Source organism: Callospermophilus lateralis, chromosome 15 (assembly GCF_048772815.1).
Source record: "Callospermophilus lateralis isolate mCalLat2 chromosome 15, mCalLat2.hap1, whole genome shotgun sequence".
NCBI lineage: Eukaryota > Metazoa > Chordata > Mammalia > Rodentia > Sciuridae > Callospermophilus > Callospermophilus lateralis.
In genome coordinates, this window is record NC_135319.1 from 46,587,082 (window position 1) to 46,608,026 (window position 20,945).

Below are 20,945 nucleotides of genomic sequence, written 5' to 3' on the forward strand. Positions count from 1 at the left end.
TGTCTGATGCTATGCTAATACTATTATTATTATTATTATTACTGAAGCCTTAACTCTAGCTGTTGCTAGAATTATAGAATGGATATAAACAGAATAGAAAATAGCAGATCATTCAAGAGGCTTACAGAAGTATACTGTCTGCAAACTGAGGAGGAGTAATGTCTTTTAATACTTTCAGTGATGATATTGCATGTTTTTGCTTTTCTAACAAGCTAACACCTATCACAGTCAATTTGGACCTGTATTCCTCTGATTATATTAAGGGTTTGCTGACTACTTGACTCAAATCCACTGACAAACCAGTTGGTAACTTCACTGAATGTCCCATCCCACTCCAGCTCCCATTCCCAGCATGTGTTTGTGCTGTAGGGCTCGGAAATGGGCTCAGCAGCAGCCCTGTGGGGACACAGACATTTATTGCCAGAGGCCTCAAGTCATGTTTGAAAGCATTTGGGAGATAAATAAAAAAATAAACAGAAGGAGTAGTAGACTAGTGGAGTAGGATTGTTTGTCTAGATAACCTGAGGACAACTTAGAGATGTTTCTCAGCCTTACATTTGCAACTGTAGTTGCTTAGTAAGATCAGGGCTGTATTTTGATTTTAGAAAGTTGTTTCAAAGACTGACAACTCCCTTTTGAAATGTACTTTGTTCAAAACAAAGAAAAATTTTAAAGAGATTTATATATCCACTTTTTTCTTTCTTCTATCTTGCTGTATGTTTGTGTTTCCTGTGTGAAAAAGCTCATCTTCCAAAATTGGAATTACAACATGCTTTGTCCTATTTTTGAAAATTACAGCTGGTACACACACACACACACACACACACACACACACACACAGAGTATTTTAAGGGGCTTGTGGGAAAATTACTCTTCCAGCCATCCTGTCTTCCAGGACCTGGCTCTGAAATCAGTGACAGCATTCTCAATGGTATAAATGTACCCCTGTCCCCAACAACCCTAGTCTTTTGGTAGGATTAGACCCAGACAACTAGATAATAAAATTAACTATCTCAGTTGCTCTGCAGAACCCCAGACTTATAAAAATGGACAAAATAAATTCCAGCTTTGCTTTTAGAAATTTGCTGAAGGATAAATCCAGTTGCGGAGTTTAGCTATAGGAAATGGTCTTACAGGTGAAGTGCTGTAAGTATATGTAATCTTTTGCTTAGAACAGATACTTTATTCATAAAGTATGTATAAATTTAATGAAGAATTTGAAATCCACTAACTTTTCAATGGTAATTGCTTGTTATCAGATTTTGTAAATTAACGTGAAACTTTTATCCATATCTCAATAGGGTTGTAAAGTCAAGGGGCAGCTTTTTTAAGATGCTTTTTTTTTCACAGGTATGAAGTAAATAATCAGATTATTTTCTGAAGTAGTTTTTCAGGTGGAATCTCTAATGTGGACTTATGCCTATCTGTAAGAGAAGAAAAAATTTTTAATTGCCAAATTACTTCTAATTTCTGTTGTATTGAAAATGATGGTACTGGTGCTTCACCATCGCCTCATGGAAATGCCTCTGAATCACAAATCAAAGCTTTATTAGATTTATGATAGGGAATTGGCTTCATAAGCAATTTAGTTACTTCCCAAATATATTTAAGTAAACATTTTTTACAAACTGCCTGCTTTCCCAGTGATTTTAGTTTGGACATGAGTGGTATTGACAAGAGTGTAGCATCTCTTGTTCCATCACCATTTTGTCCTGTGTTGTGGATACCTCAATCTTCCTAACAAGGAAATTGGTGGATCAGATCTGTTTCATAACAGATCATCTTCTTTAAAAAAAATATATTATTTTAATAGACTAGACCTGTGATGACATACTATACATAAACACCTGCTTCTCAGCTGAAGGTTTTGCTGAATGAAACTATGAAGCATATCACAGAGCTGTCTTTATTGATGATCACCCTTCTCCCATTACTCAACTCCAAGAGTCCATTTTCCCAAGCTTCATCTTCTGCTTTGGTCTCTCATTAGACACCACTGCTGTCATCACATGCCTTTGGGATGACAGAAATGGAGAAGGATTGGTGCTCTACCCACTTTAATATTCTGGCCTTTAAGTATACTCCCCAATGTCCTTTCTTTAAAGTAACCCATAATGTATCTGAAACCCAACTGGCCTGATATAGGCAAGAGTTTGAGGTTCAGCGTGACACACATCTCTAGTTTTTTTAAAGCCCCCAAGTGATTCTATTGAGAACCATGGGCTAAACTAGAGGATTAAAATAGAAGCAATGAAGGGACACATTCCCACTGAATTATATTATCAGCTATAAAAATACCATTGACTCATCTTTGGCATGTGGCTGTGTTGCAGGGTTTTGTCTCTGGTCCTCAGCCTGCTCCCATGTGGCAGGTGTTACCCTGGCTACCCAACTCAGGAGCATATTTGTGGATGTTCAACCCTTCAACATACAGGCACCACAGAGGGAAGTGAGTCCCCTTTCTTGCCACCTGATGCCCTGTTTTCTATCTGAACATTTACCTTTTCCCTCTGTGACTGACATGCAGATTGACCACCCTCTCTCTTCAAGGGAGTCTACAGCTACCCACAGAACTGTGGAAACCATCTGGTAAACCCTAGCATAGTCTATAAGCTCAACACATATACGCATCACATGCCCCTACCACACACTTCCCTCTGAGGTAGTTAAAGGAATGCCATCCCTACCTAGAGTGGCTTGGAGGGATGGGGAAGGCGGAGTAAGAAAGACCTGCAGCCCCCTCCACATAATTGAAGCGGAACTCAACATTACAGTGGTCAGTGCACTCAGTGTGAGGGAACATGAGGGGTCTTTGAGAAGAGACATCTTAGAGAGAGAGAGGCTTAGAGAAGAAGCCAGGGATGTGACCCAGGGTGGATAGCTGTCCTTCCCTGAAGATCCTCTGACTCCCTGCATTTCACTGGCTTATGCCATTTTCCTAGGGTCACACTTGAGTCTTTTATAATAGTTGGGCCTTTGTTACATATGTCTTGGCCTATCTCTGGGTTCTGCAGAAACCCTAAGCAGTCATTATTATTGTAATTTGAAGTGATTGCTATTTCCTAAGGATAGTCCTGGAAATCAAGGACTTAAAAGCTAACTGGCCTAAGCTAATTTCTTGAGAATATTATTCCTAAAGCAGGGTTGTTTTTTTTGTTTGTTTTTTTTTTTTTTTTTTTTCATGGCCTCTTCCTTCCATTAATTTAATTTATATTTGGTTGGTTAACTGGAAATGGGGAAGAAGAGAAAGGCATGGTAGAGGAACTTCTGACCAAGGGAGTAGGATGGGTTTCAGATAGCCTCATGTAAAAGTAGGACAAGGAGGGTAACTCCTCTCAATCTGACTGTATAAAACAACTTGCCTCCTTTCTTCCATCCAAATTTGCTTTCTTTCCCCTATATTAAGGATATTTGGTTGCCCAGGTGATCACCTTGAGATTTCATTCATTGAATTTGCTAAATACTAATAAAAGCCAATGTTAACACAGGGCTACCATAATAGGCCAAACACTGTTTAACTTATTTCATCCTTATAACTGTAAGAAATAAGTGTGATTATTATCTGCACGTCACAGAGGAGGATCCTGACCACCACCGAGAGACTCAATAAATTACCCAAAGTCACATGGCTGGTGCATGGTGGGCCCTGGATTCCATTCAGGTCTCAAACCAGACATTGAAGAGGTTTTAAAAAATGTAAATCATTGCCTGTCTTCTCATTATTTTCCTTAACAAGTATTTGTCATTTCTCAGTAAAATCAGTAGTTATAGCCAATATAAACAAAGGTCCTTCAGAGTCATAAAGAACTTTAAAATGTGATGTAGTCCTAGATCAAGATTTCCAAGAACCAATTGGTTCTTGTCCTAGAACCCTTGCTGTTCAAGTATGGCTCGTGATATGGGAACTTGTTGGAATTACATACATACTTTTGGGATATTCCCCAAAACCTACTGAATCAGGATTCATGTGTTAGCAAGAATGATTTGTTTGCACAATGTAGGTTAGAAGCACAAGCATAGTACATAGGATGGGCAATTTAGCCACTCAGCGGCCTCTACTAACTTTCAGTCTGTTGTTGGAGAGTCTATTCTCCAGTTCTCTACCAGCATGGAGCCAGGTGAGATCTTACCCACTTCAGTCTCCCCATCTAGTCTAAAAATTAATAGTTCTAGAAGATTTCCAGGTGATGCTAATGCTATGGGTCTGAAAGAACACACTTTGGGATCTTGAGAAGCATATTTATTCAGGTTGTAACATAATTATACCAGGCCCATTCGATTATAGGAAAGATGTCTTAAACTTCCAGTTTTAAAACCAATAACTTAAATTAAAAAATACTTTTTTCAAAATGTCCATTTTTACCAGGGAGGCATCTGTATGTATCCTCTAATAAATAGAAAGCATAAGATTTTAGGCAGGTCACAGATCATTTAGAGCACGCTCTTCTCTTAAAACACTGAGAGCTAGGGCTCAGCTTCATTCTGCACTAATTGCAAAATCACCACAAAATTTAAACAAGGAGACATAGATAGCCTGTCAAGAATTTGAACTGCTAAAATGCCGTTCATTCATCCACTTGGTCACAGTGCTGCTCACCCCTGGAAACCAGTAACAGATGAGCATAGACCAGCGAATCACCATCTCTCCAAGCATAAACTACATGGTTAGAGTCGTCAGATTTCCTCTGCTCAAGAGTTGCCGTAAATCCTTGGTCTGGTGTCGGTTCCCCGGCTTGCAAACCCAGTGCTGTCTACTGATGGGGCCTTTCACCAGGGTTTGCTGAGCTAAACAGGTGTCTGATGAAAGGTGTGTAATCCTCAAAGATTATCTTCTCCTAAAAGCAGCTGGCGACCCTGAACTCACATAATCCAGACAGATGGGAGTTGGGAGTGAGTAGCTTGCCAAAGTTTACACTTTGGGGTTTAAGGAAGTTCATATGGTTTCAGGTAGTAGAAGATGGAGGCATGCAAGGATGAAGGGTGGCCACCATTGTAAGGTGTACCCTTCTCCATATCCACAGTCTTATGTAAGAACAGTGTTCTATTCTTGGTCCACTCTACAATCTTGACTATCATTCTTTTAAAAGCAAGGAATTTTCATATAAATAAGGATTAACTTTTCAGTTATTATGCTGGGAGTTAAGTTAATTTGAGGATTTGGGCCTTCAAAAATAAATCTTGACCTTGACTGTATTGTTTCTTTCTTATCATAATCTATCTGGCTACATGAAATCAACTCTCTGCCACTTTAAAAAAAATAATAATTTTTTTTTTCCTCTCTCTCTTTCTCCCCCTGGGAGGAAGTTAACCATTTCAAACCCAGGGGCTCAGGGCTGGTAACATGAGAATTGGCAAGTAGGTCAGCCTCAACAGAAGTGAGGTACACCTGGGTCCCATGCAGTACAGCTTAAAATGCTTCCTCCTTGTAGAGATCACATTGTTCTTCTGTCTCTTCAAACAGACACCTTGTTAATTTTTTTTTTTTAATTAAGTGTATGGTTCCGAAACCAACACTCAGACCACACTTTCCCCTGGTTAAGTAGTTCCTGTGAAGCAAATAAGGAAGCCAGCTTCAAAATAGTTGATGTGGGTGAGGGGTTTATGGGCCACTTGGTTTTCAATTACAAGCTCCTACTCACGAGTAAGTGCTGTTCTCCAGCACCCCTGGCTCACAGGCAAGTTCAAGGGAATAATTTCACCAGCGATTAATTATACTGCAGCTACTGGGATTTGTCCTCTACATATCACTTTGTTTTCCATCTGAATTAGCTAGGTTTCCCCAGGAGTAGCTGAGGCTTTCTGATTGAAAGTATCCTGAGTTAAGGAGAGGTGTTAGCGCGCCATGGGAATCTATTCACCAGGGGTGTATTGTACTTGTTTCAGATGCTTCAGGATAATACACCGGCTTCCAAGATAAGTGCTTTTTATTTCCCTGCATCTTAGATCAATTATTTGGAATCTTTTTGGTAAGTTAAATTTAAGAGCTGTAACTTAAACCACCACACCTCTATAATTACTCAATAAGTAAAATGTTCTTACCAAAAATTATTCTGTCAATAGGCTATATCATAATTTTTCTTTGAAGAGCCTAGAAAAAGTAGGAAGAAACAAAATTATTTAAAATCCCATGTTATGAATGTCAGTAGTGAAGTGCCAGCAGCTGCAGCCTCTGTGAAGGCAGGTGCCTGCTGCAGGTAACATTTGGATTCTAACTTCCATCAATCTAGTGCACAACAGAGTAGATCCAACACCCTTGTCTTCTACACTATGTAGATTAACAAATTACAAGTGATTTCCCTTAACTAGTAAGGAATAAGGAATATATCTGTGGTCATTTTGATTGTTCTGGTGGAATTTATTTAAACCCAAAGCTTCCTCCTTCAGGAGGAGACTTTGACTTCAAGATGACTCTTGTCAGAAGTGTCCTTTCTTCCCACCAGTTTTTAATTCCTTGATGGTCTCTCGAATCCAAGAGGAGCCTTCAGACAGTCCTTGTGTAGTCTACAGTGTTGGTGCACATCATTCCTGAAAACCCGCCTGATGTGTTCTGATTTTTGGAGTTTGGGTTTCCAGTTGTTTTTCTCCGGCACCTAGGAAAGTGTCCCCTCGGCATGTGTTGGTAGTTTCCCCACTTCATCCCTATCCTTGCTTGCAAACTAGGAGGGTGTTTGCTGGGAAAGACCAGTGGACTCAGTGTGCCCATGATCATTGGGGCTGGTCACCTGGACTCCCGTGGCAGTGTCAGCCACAGGCTACAGTTGTTGTCTAAAGAATGTCTCAGGAGACAGCCATTTAATGTGCTAGAAGCAGCAGGTGCTGAAAGGTTTGTACCTAAATGTTCCCTAAGACCCCAGGTGCCTGTCAGCTTCAGTGGTCTCACCCATTTAGCCCAGGCCCTGATAACCTTCAGGTGAAAAACAGGAACCGCTAGGTAAAATGGGGGAGGGACGGTGGGAAGGGTAGACAGAACAAAGAACACAGGCTTCCTGGGTAAGGTAGCCCTTTGTATCGGGGAGTGTAAGTTAGGGAAGGCTCAGGACCACCTTCTGAATCTCTTGGTTGTACAGATATCTTTCTGCCAAGCTTAAAGGGAGGCTTTCTGTGGGGTTCAGATAAGAACCTGTGAGGGTCTAAGGACTTCCATAGCCACTGCAGGGGGACTTTTAATTGTGGGGTCTCATGGACGGACAGCAGTTCCTTATCCATGGTTCTATGGTTCCCCGCACCAGGAGTAGAGAGCTGGGACTTCCAGCTGACTGAGTACATTTCTCAGCATGGGCCAAGCACTTAGGAGGCAGGTGACGGATGTGCCAATTATCTGTGTTCTGAGATTTGGGCTCCCTTAGTACTCTGACCACAGAGAAAGTGCTCTTTCCTGTGTTGATAGGACATGATATGGGCTGGCTTCGGCACAGCAGCCATTGATGTTAGCATTCCTGATACTGCTGTTGAAAGCCTCAGTCTGGAGCCGGGTGACGTCGACAGTGGTTTGGCTGTGAAATGTTGTGGTGCTTGTTTGCATTCAATAAAATACTTTGCACTTAAACATGAATTAAAGAGACAAATAAGTCAAAAGACATCAGAAAAACCTAATGTTGAATTTATGACTGTTCTTTTTAATGGCATTCAGATTAAAGCTATCAAGATGCAAAATGCTATGATTATACCCCTATGGGGTCCAGGTTGAATTTCTTGTTCTATATTTCTGCATTATTTACAGTGATTTTTGAGAGGCAGCAATATGCATCAGAGCCATTGCTTTCTCCTTGTAACAAAAAACTAAAATTGAGAAAATTCTTGAGAATGCAGCCATTTTGAAAATGTAGATAAAGAAGAAAAAATGCTGAAGATTTGGGTGGTTTACAGAGCAGCATGATTTTGTAATTGCTGCCACCTACTGTATGTGGTTGATGTTTGTTTAAATTTAGGAAGTTCATGAAGGTGAGGCTGTTGAAATAGATAATTAGAGCAAGGTAGACATCATTAGTTTACCGCATTTCTTCTCCATTCCATAAGTGGCTCTTAATTACCACGACAGCCGCCAGCTTTCATTCATTACCTTCAAGTGGATTTAAAGTTTTTCTCATTTCAAAGTTGCTTTGCCAAGGAACCTTCACAGTAAAGCTGTAGAATGCCTTCAAAAGCTTAACAGGCTCAGGGATTTTCAGAGTATGGTGAAAAAGTTCAAGGAGTTATTTTTGTTTGTTTTTCTTTGTGTGTTTGTGTGTGTGTTTTTTAATTTGTTAGGACAAAATTCTGAGTTTGGATTAAATTAATTTCCATGAAAGAGGTGAAAATAGAGCTAGTGGAGCCAATGTCAGTTGCAGGGTTGACTTGAAAGGCATTCTTTTATTAGTCCTAAAACAGAGCTTCAGATCACCCGGCTAGTTAAACGCTAGTTAAATGTAACAGGCAATATAGACTCTAAGTCAACGGAGGCCCTTCTTGTTTATTAAGACCCAGCTGTCAAAGGGTCATTAGGTCCTTCCTGTGGAAAACAACTTGCCCATTAATGTTTGGGGTGGTCCCTCAACAGGATTTCTGAGTAAGCGCCTGACATTGGGTTTTGAAAGAATTTAATGGTTGCAGGAGACTTAGATGTTGAAACTTACCAGAAGTAATGTCTTCAGTCCTAACTTTCAGTCTTTGTTAAATATGTCACGATGTGTTTGGAATGCTATTGCAGGCTTCATGAATTGACTTATGGTGCCACTACATAAGATTCAGAAGCATAAACTTCCTAGGGATCATATCACTGTAACTGGGAAGAGGCTGCACACATAAAAAGATGAACTTCAGTGATGTGATGTTTTTACCTTGTTGCTACTTGTATTATTTCTGGTGGCTCCTGTTCCTAGCTCTGGAAACACCACAGTGAGTGGCCCTTTGCTTTTTTTGCCTAGGCTATTTGCTTTCTAGAAGAGAAGGCCAAGCAGGGTCTCCTGAAAAACCACTCTCTGATCTGGGCCGACTCTCCTACCTGGCCTATTGGAAGAGCGTCATCTTAGAATACCTCTACCACCACCATGAGAGGCACATCAGCATCAAGGCGATTAGCAGAGCCACGGGCATGTGCCCACATGACATCGCCACCACTCTGCAGCACCTCCACATGATTGACAAGAGAGATGGCAGGTCAGTCCCCAGGCCCTGGACATTACACTATCTCTCAAACACCTCATACTGGAGAGGTTCCCTGGCACATGTATTCCAGTTAAAAATCAGAGGTTCTGGGGCTAGAGTTGTAGCTCAGTGGTTGAGCGCTTGCCTCGCGCGCATGAGGCACTGGGTTCAATTCTCAGCACCACATAAAATAAATAAATAAATAAATAAATAGAACAAAGATATCATGTGTCCAACTAAAAAATGTAAAAAAAAAAAAAAATCAGTGGTTCCTTGGTGATATTATCAGAAGTTTTTTCATAAAGAAATCATGAAATGATCTTTTTGCTGTTTGTATTTCAATTTATTCTACCCTTTCATTGATGTGTTTTCTGATTTTTTTCCCCCTAACCCATACAGTGTTAGCATTAGTATATCAGTGTGTGAAGATGAAGTGAAATTTTAGTTTTTGATTGTGCTTTGTTCTGCCTTATCACATTATAGATTTGTCATCATTAGAAGGGAAAAGTTGATATTGGGCCACATGGAAAAGCTGAAAACCTGTTCCCGAACCAATGAACTTGATCCAGAGAGTCTGAGGTGGACCCCAATTTTAATTTCTAATGCTGCAGTTTCGGAAGAAGAGCGAGAAGCCGAAAAAGAGGTAATGATTGACTTCATCATCCTAAGTTGTGTAACTTCAATCTTAGAGCTCTCTTAAACCAAGAAAACTATTAACATCATTGTCAAAGGCTTGGAAATATAGAGAGCTTGTGAAATGATATGGCACTAATTTATCCTAACTGAGGTTGCATGGTAAGACATGATAATTTTATTGAATTGAGTATGAAAAATGAAACATTTATCATTGATCACAAAGCAGCATTTTTCACTACTGACAGCATGTAATCAGATCAGATTTGGTGCTGAGCTCCAAGGCTGCAATGTCAATCGATTCTTTGTGTTTATGAACTTGCTTAAAGTGCTCCATGCCAGTGAGCATGTAATGTAGTGATAAAGGACTCAAATCAATTCGCTGCATCATTAATACTGCTAAATATCCCATGAAACCCAATCTTCTTTGATTTGTTATCCTAACTGATGCTAAGGGTCCTGAGATGATGCAGCTGGAATTTGCTTGGCTGGCTAACTGTCCTGATCAGAACCCACTTAGAGACCCTTTGCCGTTGATCCTTAGAGGCTCTGGCTACATAACAGCCCTCTCACCTGCTGCCATTTTTACCCTTCCCCTTAGGCTGAGCGGCTAATGGAACAAGCTAGCTGCTGGGAAAAGGAGGAGCAAGAAATCCTGTCATCTAGAGCTAACAGTAGGCAATCACCTGCAAAAGTACAATCAAAAAATAAATATTTGCATTCCCCGGAGAGCCGGCCAGTGGCAGGCGAACGAGGGCAATTGATGGAGCTATCTAAAGAGAGCAGTGAGGAGGAAGAGGAGGAAGAAGAGGAGGAGGAGGAAGAGGAAGAAGAGGAAGAAGAGGAGGAGGAAGAGGAGGAGGAAGATGAGGAAGAGGAAGAAGAAAATATTCAAAGCTCTCCCCCACGACTGACTAAACCACAGTCAGTTGCCATAAAGAGAAAGGTATGTGCTGTTTAGATTTCAGTCTGAGCAGCTTTCAGTCAAATCTTTGTCATTGCCAACAATTTGCTATTTGTTTCACTCTCTACTTTAGATGTAGTTTCAGTGTACCCGGTCTCACTGATTGGATATCATAATTATCCAATTATCTTACAGTCATGATTGTGTCTACTGGTGCTAAGGCCAGGAACAGGCCAGCTTCCTAGTCTAGTAGTCACTGCCACCTGCTGGTCTGCAAGAGTAGAATCCAGTTATGAAAAAGAAAAGGGGCCCCAGAGAGCACTTCAACCACCTTTCAAAGCCTAAGGAGTCCAAGAGCTCATTCAAAGCCCAGTGCTCTTGTTGCTGCTTCTCTCTTGTTCTCAGCATAGAATTGTTAGAAGGTATTTGGGGCCCTTTGGGCTGATGTTTTGCATCTGTGGTCTATGGCACATTAATGAAATTCCTCATATCTTAGTAGCCTAATGGTTTTTCTAAATTATACCATCTCATCTCCAGTAGTATAGAAAGAAAACAATTGATTTTTTAGGTAATTGCTTTCCAAGATCTGATATCTTTGTAAGCAGTATCTGTCTGGTTTTGTTAGTAAAGCCAAAACAAATAGAGATAACAAGATACAAGGTAAGTCTCTGCTCCAAGGCCACTGCTATGTAGTGTCTGTCAAGCAGCTTGCCACTCTAACTCCCAGATCAGTGCTTTCTTCTAACCCTGGCAACTAGTGGGAGGGTAGCTGTGGAGAGGTGATAATAAGGAACATCCATGAAGTGGACTTCAGGCTTCTGAATAATGTTTTAATTTCCTACAAGGAGAATGCATTCATTCTCATTATGTATATAACAAGAGAAACTTGTCCTAAAAATATCAAAACCCAGAATCATCCAAGGCATGATGTGGACTACCATATAAATGGACTCAACCTTAAGGAAATCAGTTATTTTATATTTTCTACACTTCTGTTTGGGAAAATTCAAGTGGTTTGGGAGGGCAGGCAGACAGGAGGGTGATTAATAACCACAAATGTTAAATTACAGAATACGATTAACAGGCCTATGTGTGTTTGTGAAGAACATTCAAAGCATTAAAAATTTAAGACAATAATTTTTGGATACAATTTACATGAAGGTTGGCTTTTTCATTTTTTTTTTAAATACTGGGGACTGAACCCAGGTCCTTGCGCATGATAGGCAAGAGCTCTACCATTGAGCTATACTCCCAGATCTAGAGGTTGGCTTTTAACCAGATTTGTTGAACCTTTCTTTGCAGTTTATTTCCAACAATTTGGGGACTCATTATTGACAGATTACATTTTAACAGCAAATCTACCTGTTATTCCTTTATTTAAATTTTGTATTATTAAATACTTTTTCACTTTGGAAAACATTTTTATTACGATTTTGGAGTCATTTGTGCCAAACTTTAGTACAAATAGAAGAAATATTTTTATATCTTACATGGAGAATAGAAATCTGTCTTTTTTAGCTGCCTTTCATATTAAAATATTTAGCAGAATTATCAATTGTTTAGCAGCTACCAGTACACAACCTTGTGGGATTTTTAAGCAGGAGAATAATACTTTCTTGGAGTACCCTTGTCTTCCTCCCCTTTCATAGTTCTTGAAGTCCTATGAAATGGGACAAGTAAGCCAGTGTTGTACACCATCATGTTTTCCCTAGTGTTTTGCATGTAATAGTTGTCCCTTGAACATTTACCAAGTATTAAATGAGTGACTCAGTGGCTAGTTAATTATTGCAACATTATAGAAACATTGGGGTTCATGGTGCCCTAAAAAAGATCTATGATGTTTAGGATATTGAAGCCAACAAGTACCACTTGGAAAATACATGCTAGAATAACAAAGCTTAGCTTTTAAAATATACAGTCAAGCTGCTAGGATGTGCCCTCTCGAAGCATCTGCTTGAGTAAACAACTGTTTTATTTGGAAAACACTTGCCTCTGTAGTTGTAGCCCGAGAGGGATGTTAAACATCAAATGGAAGGTTAAGTACAAAGGCATTTACAGAAGTCTTTACGTGCAAGATTCTCAGGCGCATTTTCAATACATGTTTGCTGCATATCGACCCAACCATTTAATTTCTCATGAGCTCTTATGTATTATGTTTGGAATTAATTTCAGAGGCCTTTTGTACTAAAGAAGAAAAGGGGTCGTAAACGCAGGAGGATCAACAGCAGTGTAACAACTGAGACCATTTCTGAGACTACAGAAGTACTGAATGAGCCCTTTGACAACTCAGATGAAGAGAGGCCAATGCCGCAGCTGGAGCCTACCTGTGAGATCGAAGTGGAGGAAGATGGCAGGAAGCCAGTTCTGAGAAAAGCATTCCAACATCAGCCTGGGAAGAAAAGACAAACAGAGGAAGAGGAAGGAAAAGACAATCATTGCTTTAAGAATGCTGACCCTTGTAGAAGTAAGTAGAGGGTTATAAAAAACCTTACCCTACGACTGTTAGTCTGACTTGCTTCTGGAGTGATACTAAAGGCATCTGGGAGGTCATATCATCACACCTGAAATAAGTGCTCATCTGTCCTTTCTCCCTGCAGTGGGATTTTATGTTAACAACTACTAAGACCAGAATGTTCCTGTGGGTGGGTTTGTCTTTCCAGAAACTGGCTTAGCTTCAAAAAATTTGAAGTCTGTCAATAAGAAACACACTGCATTTCCTTGATTCTAACAGGTACTTTTCATCATTTAATGTTTTAGAAATCAAGGTATATAATTATCATCAGTGTGGGAATTGAATGAGAATAGTTCCTTTCCTAGAAAAAGGTTATTAGTAAACTAGAGGTACATCTTACTCATCAGTAGTATCTGAGGATATTATGATCAAGAATTATATGAACTTACCCACATCATCAATATTAGCTTTGATAATATTAGATAATATAGAAATCAGGAAATAGTTTTTCCTCTGAAGTTGACATGGATACCCCTTCCTCATCCTCTAAAAAACCTACCATTGAATTGTCTTTGTGCTGTTTAAAAGCACTCAGTTTGGGCACTTGTACTCCCAGCTGAATCGTGAGGCTTTATAAGTCTCGTTTCTCTTTAGCTGAAATGACTCCATCTAAAATTTGTTCCATTCTGGGAACAAACCATCTCATTTGCCTGGGAACCACAGGTTGCACTCTAGCATTTGAAAAGTTAGTTTTAAGAACCCAAGTTAGCACCTTCTTGACTTCCTTACTTCAACAGGAACACTATAATTGGCATACAATATTTGCTGAGGGAAAGAAATCTTAACCCTGGGTAGAGAGAGACCAAGCCCTTTTCTCTGGTTTCTTTAAACAAATGAACACATAAACAGCATCAGACTGCAGACTGAGAGCTCCTTTGTGTGTGTGGAGATTGAGATTTACTTCCACTTCTTGGCTATCTTCTCAGGAGTCAGTAGGTGAATTATCATTGCCTTTCTTCTCCACTTTGTGCTACTGACTTTTAGGAATCCTTTGTGGCTATATTATACCTTTCTGGATCTTATTCCCTCTAAAAATAATTATCTGAAAATTTATCTTCTGATTTAGGGAGGTATTCCTACAAAAGCTAGTAGGACTACCAGGTGTGTGGCACATACCTATAATCTCAGCAACTCAAGAGACTAAAGCAGGAGGATAGCAGGTTGAGGCCAATCTCAGCAATTTAACAAGGCCCTCAACAACTTGGGGAAACCCTGTTCCAAAATGGAAAATAAAAAGGACTGGGGATGTAGCTCAGTGGTAAAGCTCTCCTGGGTTAAATCCCCAGTAACTCCCCCCACTGCCCCCCACCAAAAAAAAAAAAAAAAAAAAAATTACTGGTAGGATCAGTAGCATGTAGAGTAAGAATGTGGATTCTGTGGTCATTGGTATGGCCATATCTGCCATTATGAATATAAAGAAAATAATCTGAACATCTCAACTTGACAACTCAGGCCCAGTACTTGGCACTTCCAGCCAAGATCATTCTACATCTCATATGTTTTTTTTCAATTAGTCAATTTCAACGTAACATGCTGGCAGGTAAGTTTATATGTAGTCCTTTTATTATGTAAACGAGCTAAAGCTGACCCTGCCCGGCACTGACTGGATTAGAAATCACTCCATTCTGGCACGAAGGATCTCTCTTCCTCAGTTGTTAGATTTTATTTTTGTTCTCCAAAATAGTGTTTGATGCTTTTGTTTTTTGTTATCGTTATTGGTAATTTTTTTGTTTTGTTTTGTTTTTGCCAGGGGTTGGGAGCAGAGGAACTCAGGGATGCTCTGTTACTGAGCTACCTTCCCGGCTCTTCCTTTTTTTATTTTTTGAGACAAGGTCTTGCTGTGTTGCCAATGCTGCCCTCAAACTTTTTATCCTCCTGCCTCAGCCTCCTAAGTGGCTGGAGAGTGTGCCACTGTATCTAGCCAAAAAGAGAATTTCTAGTAAGACTATTGCTCTTTATAGAGCTTTCCCTTTAAATTGGCCATTTACTTTAGGGGATTAGTGTGGTCTTCAATCTTCTAAAGAAGTTAAGACGTGGGTATTTTATATGTTTATTTATTATTTTGTGTGTGTGTAAATATATTTTCATGTATTTATTTGTTTGCGCATATTTATATAAACATATTTATTTATAATCACATGTGCATATGGACACAGAAAAATAAGGTTACCTGAACTAAAATGAACTTTGCAATCACAGTGTGTTTCTAATTGTTTTTGTATTTCAAATCTTCCAGTTGAGACATAAACTGATCCCAAATATAATGTGGACAGAGAGATGAAAAGAATACCTGTATTTTCAGTATTCAGTAATTTCATGGTAATTGTATTGTAGGTTGTTATATCATGCAAAAATGATGATCCTAAGCCACGCATGGTGACACATGTCTGTAATCCCAGCTACTTGGGAAGCAGAGGCCAGAGGATCATAAGTTCCAGGGCAGCCTGGACAACTTAGTGAGACCTTGTCTCAAAATACAACTTCAAAAAGGCTGTGGATTTAGCTCATAGCATGTGTAAAAAGCCTCTGGGTTCAATCCCTTGTACTGCCAAAGGGAAAAAGAAAAAAAGATAATCCTAAAAATGATGATTCACAGATACATTTGTGTTTTGTGTATCTAGTTATTTATTCATTGTTTCAAAGGTACACAGTTTATTTTTATGCCAGAGAAAACATTCAAAGAAAATTAAATAATGTCATCTTGAGATCATTTAAATCGAGTAAATATCCACAAAAGTTGATTTCCTCAGGATAGATATAGGAATTATTGTTCTAGTTATTTTTCTAGTGCAGTGATGATTTGCATATAAGCTAGCATTAATTCCATTCCCCTGTATTTCTTACTTTCTAAATGTTCAAGTTCATTTCATTTTTTTTTTTTTAATGTTGTAGAACTCAGGGCTTTCACATCATAGAATGTCTTGTTTGTTAAACTCGGATGTTTTCCCAGGCCTAAGTTATTTATTTGATTTATGCAACAATATTATTCTACATTAGTCTTGATTATCTTGACCATCAGCTTTTAAAATGCTAAATTGAAAGCAGTGCTGGCTAATTAAGTTAGAGGAAGGAATTCAAGTTGTCCATGGCTATGCTTTCTAAAACTTTGCTTGTCTTCCTTCCCCTTTCTGTCTCTCCACTAAGACAAAATAGATGATGATGCAAGTAACTTGAAAGAAGGGAGCAAAGACAATCCTGAACCTCTAAAGTGCAAACAAGTATGGCCAAAAGGAACAAAGCGTGGTCTTTCTAAGTGGAGGCAAAACAAAGAGAGGAAGACCGGATTTAAACTGAATCTGTATACTCCACCAGAAACGCCCATGGAACCTGATGACCAGGTCACAGTGGAAGAGCAGAAGGAGATTTCAGAAAACAAAACTAGTCCCACACCCATCAGGATTGGGGAGGAGGTGAGGGAGACTGTGGAAGCCCTGCTGCCTCGGGATGGAAACAGAAAGGAAGAAGCGTGTGTACCTGTAAGTCCAAATAAATCACCAGGCGAAAAACCAGACGAGGATCTCATCAAACCTGAGGAAGAAGAAGAGGAGGAGGAGGAGGAAGAGGAGGAGGAGGAGGAGGAAGAGGAGGAGGAGGAGGAGGAGGAGGAAGAAACTATAGAAAAAAACCAGGATAGTGCTAAAAGTCAGGAAAAAGAGGAACCAGGAATTGCCATGGATAAAGAAGACACCGTGCACTTGGATGATCATGAAGAGGAAGAAGAGGAGGATGAAGAGCCATCTCACAACGAGGATCACGATGCGGATGATGAAGATGACAGTCACATGGAGTCTGCCGAAGTAGAGAAGGAAGAACTCCCAAGGGAAACCTTCAAAGAAGTCCTAGAAAATCAGGAGGCTTTTTTAGACCTTAGTGTCCAGCCTAGTCATTCGAATCCAGAGGTCCTGATGGAATGTGGGGTTGACCTTGCAGCTTCATGTAACAGTGAGCCTAAGGAGCTTGCTGGAGATACTGAAAATGCACCTGAGTCTGATGAGGAGCCCCCAGAAGAACAGACACAGAAGCAGGACCAAAAGAACAGCGAAGTGGATTCTGAGTTCAAAGAGGGAAACACAACCACCATGGAAATCGACTCAGAGACTGTTCAGGCAGTTCAGTCCTTGACCCAGGAGAACAGGGAACAGGATGACACCTTTCAGGATTGTGCCGAGACTCAAGAGGCCTGTAGAAGCCTACAAAACTACACCCACGCAGACCAAAGTCCACAAATCGCTGCCACACTGGACGATTGCCAACAGTCAGATCACAGTAGCCCAGTTTCATCCGTTCATTCCCATCCTGGCCAGTCAGTTCGTTCTGTCAATAGTCCCAGTGTTCCTGCCCTAGAGAGCAGCTATGCCCAAATCAGCCCAGATCAGAGCGCCATCTCAGTGCCATCTCTGCAGAACATGGAAACCAGTCCAATGATGGATGTCCCATCAGTTTCAGATCACTCACAGCAAGTTGTAGATAGTGGATTTAGCGACCTGGGCAGTATTGAGAGCACAACGGAGAACTACGAAAATCCAAGCAGCTATGATTCTACCATGGGTGGCAGCATTTGTGGAAATGGCTCTTCACAGAACAGCTGCTCCTATAGCAACCTCACCTCTAGCAATCTGACACAGAGCAGCTGTGCCGTCACCCAGCAGATGTCCAACATCAGCGGGAGCTGCAGCATGCTGCAGCAAACCAGCATCAGCTCTCCCCCAACCTGCAGCGTCAAGTCTCCCCAAGGCTGTGTGGTGGAGAGGCCTCCGAGCAGCAGCCAGCAGCTGGCTCAGTGTAGCATGGCTGCTAACTTCACCCCACCGATGCAGCTGGCTGACATCCCCGAGACAGGCAACGCCAACATTGGCTTATATGAGCGAATGGGTCAAAGTGATTTTGGGGCTGGGCACTACCCACAGCCATCTGCCACCTTCAGCCTTGCCAAACTGCAGCAGTTAACTAATACACTTATTGATCATTCATTGCCTTACAGCCATTCCGCTGCTGTGACTTCCTATGCAAACAGTGCCTCTTTGTCCACACCATTAAGTAACACAGGGCTTGTTCAGCTTTCTCAGTCTCCACACTCCGTCCCTGGGGGACCCCAAGCACAAGCTACCATGACCCCACCCCCCAACCTGACTCCTCCTCCAATGAATCTGCCGCCACCTCTTTTGCAACGGAACATGGCTGCATCAAATATTGGCATCTCCCACAGCCAAAGACTGCAAACTCAGATTGCCAGCAAGGGCCATGTCTCCATGAGAACCAAGTCGGCATCTCTGTCACCAGCCGCTGCCACCCATCAGTCACAAATCTATGGGCGCTCCCAGACGGTAGCCATGCAGGGTCCTGCACGGACTTTAACAATGCAAAGAGGCATGAACATGAGTGTGAACCTGATGCCAGCCCCAGCCTACAATGTCAATTCTGTGAATATGAACATGAACACTCTCAATGCCATGAATGGGTACAGCATGTCCCAGCCAATGATGAACAGTGGCTATCACAGCAATCATGGCTATATGAATCAAACTCCCCAGTACCCTATGCAGATGCAGATGGGCATGATGGGAACCCAGCCATATGCCCAGCAACCAATGCAGACCCCGCCTCACAGTAATATGATGTACACAGCTCCTGGACACCACGGCTACATGAACACAGGCATGTCCAAACAATCTCTCAATGGGTCCTACATGAGAAGGTAGACACCTTGGGCAGTCCACAAGGCCCACTGGGCGTCATTATTGGATTGATCTGCACAAATACCTTTGAAGAGTACGATTTCAAAACCAGCAATTGGTGTGAATGCAAAAACATTTGTTGGCACCATTTATTAAAAAAAAAAAAAAAAAAAAAAGCTGTATGCAGCAGAAAGCCTTATACAAGTTGTTTTTCTTTTTTTCCTCTTTCTTTTTTGGTACCTTTGTTTCTGTTACTTTTATATGACATTCTCTGCGAAGGAAGGCCTCTCTGGACTACAGTTTGGAGGCAGCCACTGGTTGTGCCTGCTTCCATTAAACAATGTGGATATCAAGCCCCCAGATTATCTGTTTTAATATTGAACCTAGAGCTTTTTTTTTCCTTCCCTGTCCACTCCATGTAAATGCCTTTAGCATTTCAGTTATTGTATATTTTGTTTAAGGTGACACTTCAGCATGCCGCTAATGTCTTTGTTAGTGACAGTGCATTTTGTAGTACTGTACAAGTGTTGTGCTAACAGTAAGCCATTTCTTAAGTTTTTTGCCTTGATTAGGGTGCCCTAATTTGAGGGTTTAAAAAAAAAACTATATTTTTGTTAATTATAAAACTGTAAAGAGCTATAAAGGCTATTCCCATTTGGTTAGTCAAAAGGGTTTTATTGCTAAATGTTTGGTGTAAAGTTGAGACCCTTTTCCATTTTGGTGACAGATTTCTTTGGGGAAAAAGGCAGCTTTCTGTTTTATAAATGCAGACTTCTGTTTATTGAATGAAGCATATCTCAGTGTTTATCTGTCAGGTTTTGAAACATTTCATATATGTCCAAATACTTGGCAGAATTTAAAAAAATAGTGAATTTGGTGTAAAGTTGCTATTTTATGGAAATGCCTCTAACTTTACATTTTCATTCCATCTGTAGATTTTTCTATCTTTATAAAATATTGGAGTTATTTTTTAAGGAAAAATAGAGAAGTAGCTTGTGAATAGCTCAAACTAAGCTTACAAATCGCATGTAAAAAAGCAAAAAAAGTTATTTGTGTCTGTTTATATTGCTTCCTTTTTTGTAGCCTTTGTACCTGTACAGGGTGACAGTAAGGGCCAAGCAGGAGAGGCGTAATCCTTGTATAAAATAGGAGCCAGCGACACTCTTGTATTTATCTGTTATCTTTTTAGTCAGTTACTTCAAAAAAAACAAAAAACAAAAACAAACAAAAAAAGCTGTACATTTTAACATAAAATAAATTATGATGAGCCATTTTTAGCCTCTTGTGTCCTGTCATATTATGATTGATAGAGAATGACCAATTGAACTGTATCATGTGTCACATCTCAGAACACATACACATTTTGGGAAAATAAATTATTTAGTGTAAATTGGAGTTATGAGATTTTCTGATTTGCTTTGACTTTGGGGGAGGGGTTGGCAATAAATAAAAGTAATATCTAATAAAACCATCACATATACCAAATACCTATTTAATAAATTAATTTATAATGGATTTTAATGCTTTTCATGAAAGTTTATTTTATGCTAGTGCATACCTTCTGTATGCCAATCATTGTCTTTAAAATAAAGTGAATTTGTTTTTTTCTTTTTGACTTTGATCTTCATTTGCAAAGAGATCCTACACAAATATCCCAAATATCTAGTTGCTTAGTTTGTACAGTCTGTATAAACACCCTCAGAGCCTAGTACCATGATAGCAAGCTTCATTTTTATAAAGATTAATTCCAAAACACCCAGTTTGGTATAGTGTGTTTGAAAATTTATTTAAGTGTGAAAGTTTTGCTCTGTTGTGAATGATTGATTGTATGTTTTATTTAGTCTAAATGTTTAGACCAAGGAGGAAAAGTAAATATTCACAAACATTATTCAATGGCATTCAGAAAACGTTTTGCATGAAAGTTTAAACACTGGATTATTCAAGCAATGAGTCTAGAAGTGGGTGTTCACAGCTCTCTGCTAAGCAAGTCACTACTATTGTTTCAACACATAATAGTTAGGTGTTAACACAGATGATAGATACAAACCTTAAAACGATCCCAAAACACTGAACAGTAGGATAGAGCGCGCACCAGGGT

At 40.0% G+C, this 20,945-nt stretch overlaps 1 protein-coding gene across 4 annotated transcripts in view; it reads left to right on the top strand.

Moving 5' to 3' along the window:
* The window catches only part of Kat6b (lysine acetyltransferase 6B), a 188,220-nt gene extending 168,096 nt beyond the window's left edge, over positions 1-20,124 (top strand). For all 4 annotated transcript variants that reach the window (XM_076835259.1, XM_076835258.1, XM_076835260.1 and 1 more), the window contains exons 14-18: positions 8,904-9,135; positions 9,607-9,766; positions 10,358-10,702; positions 12,833-13,124; positions 16,317-20,124. In XM_076835259.1, coding sequence (XP_076691374.1) covers positions 8,904-9,135; positions 9,607-9,766; positions 10,358-10,702; positions 12,833-13,124; positions 16,317-18,871 — 3,584 coding nt within the window. In that variant the 3' untranslated portion in view covers positions 18,872-20,124. The remainder of the gene's footprint in view (positions 1-8,903; positions 9,136-9,606; positions 9,767-10,357; positions 10,703-12,832; positions 13,125-16,316) is intronic.
* Positions 20,125-20,945: the final 821 nt, after the last annotated feature.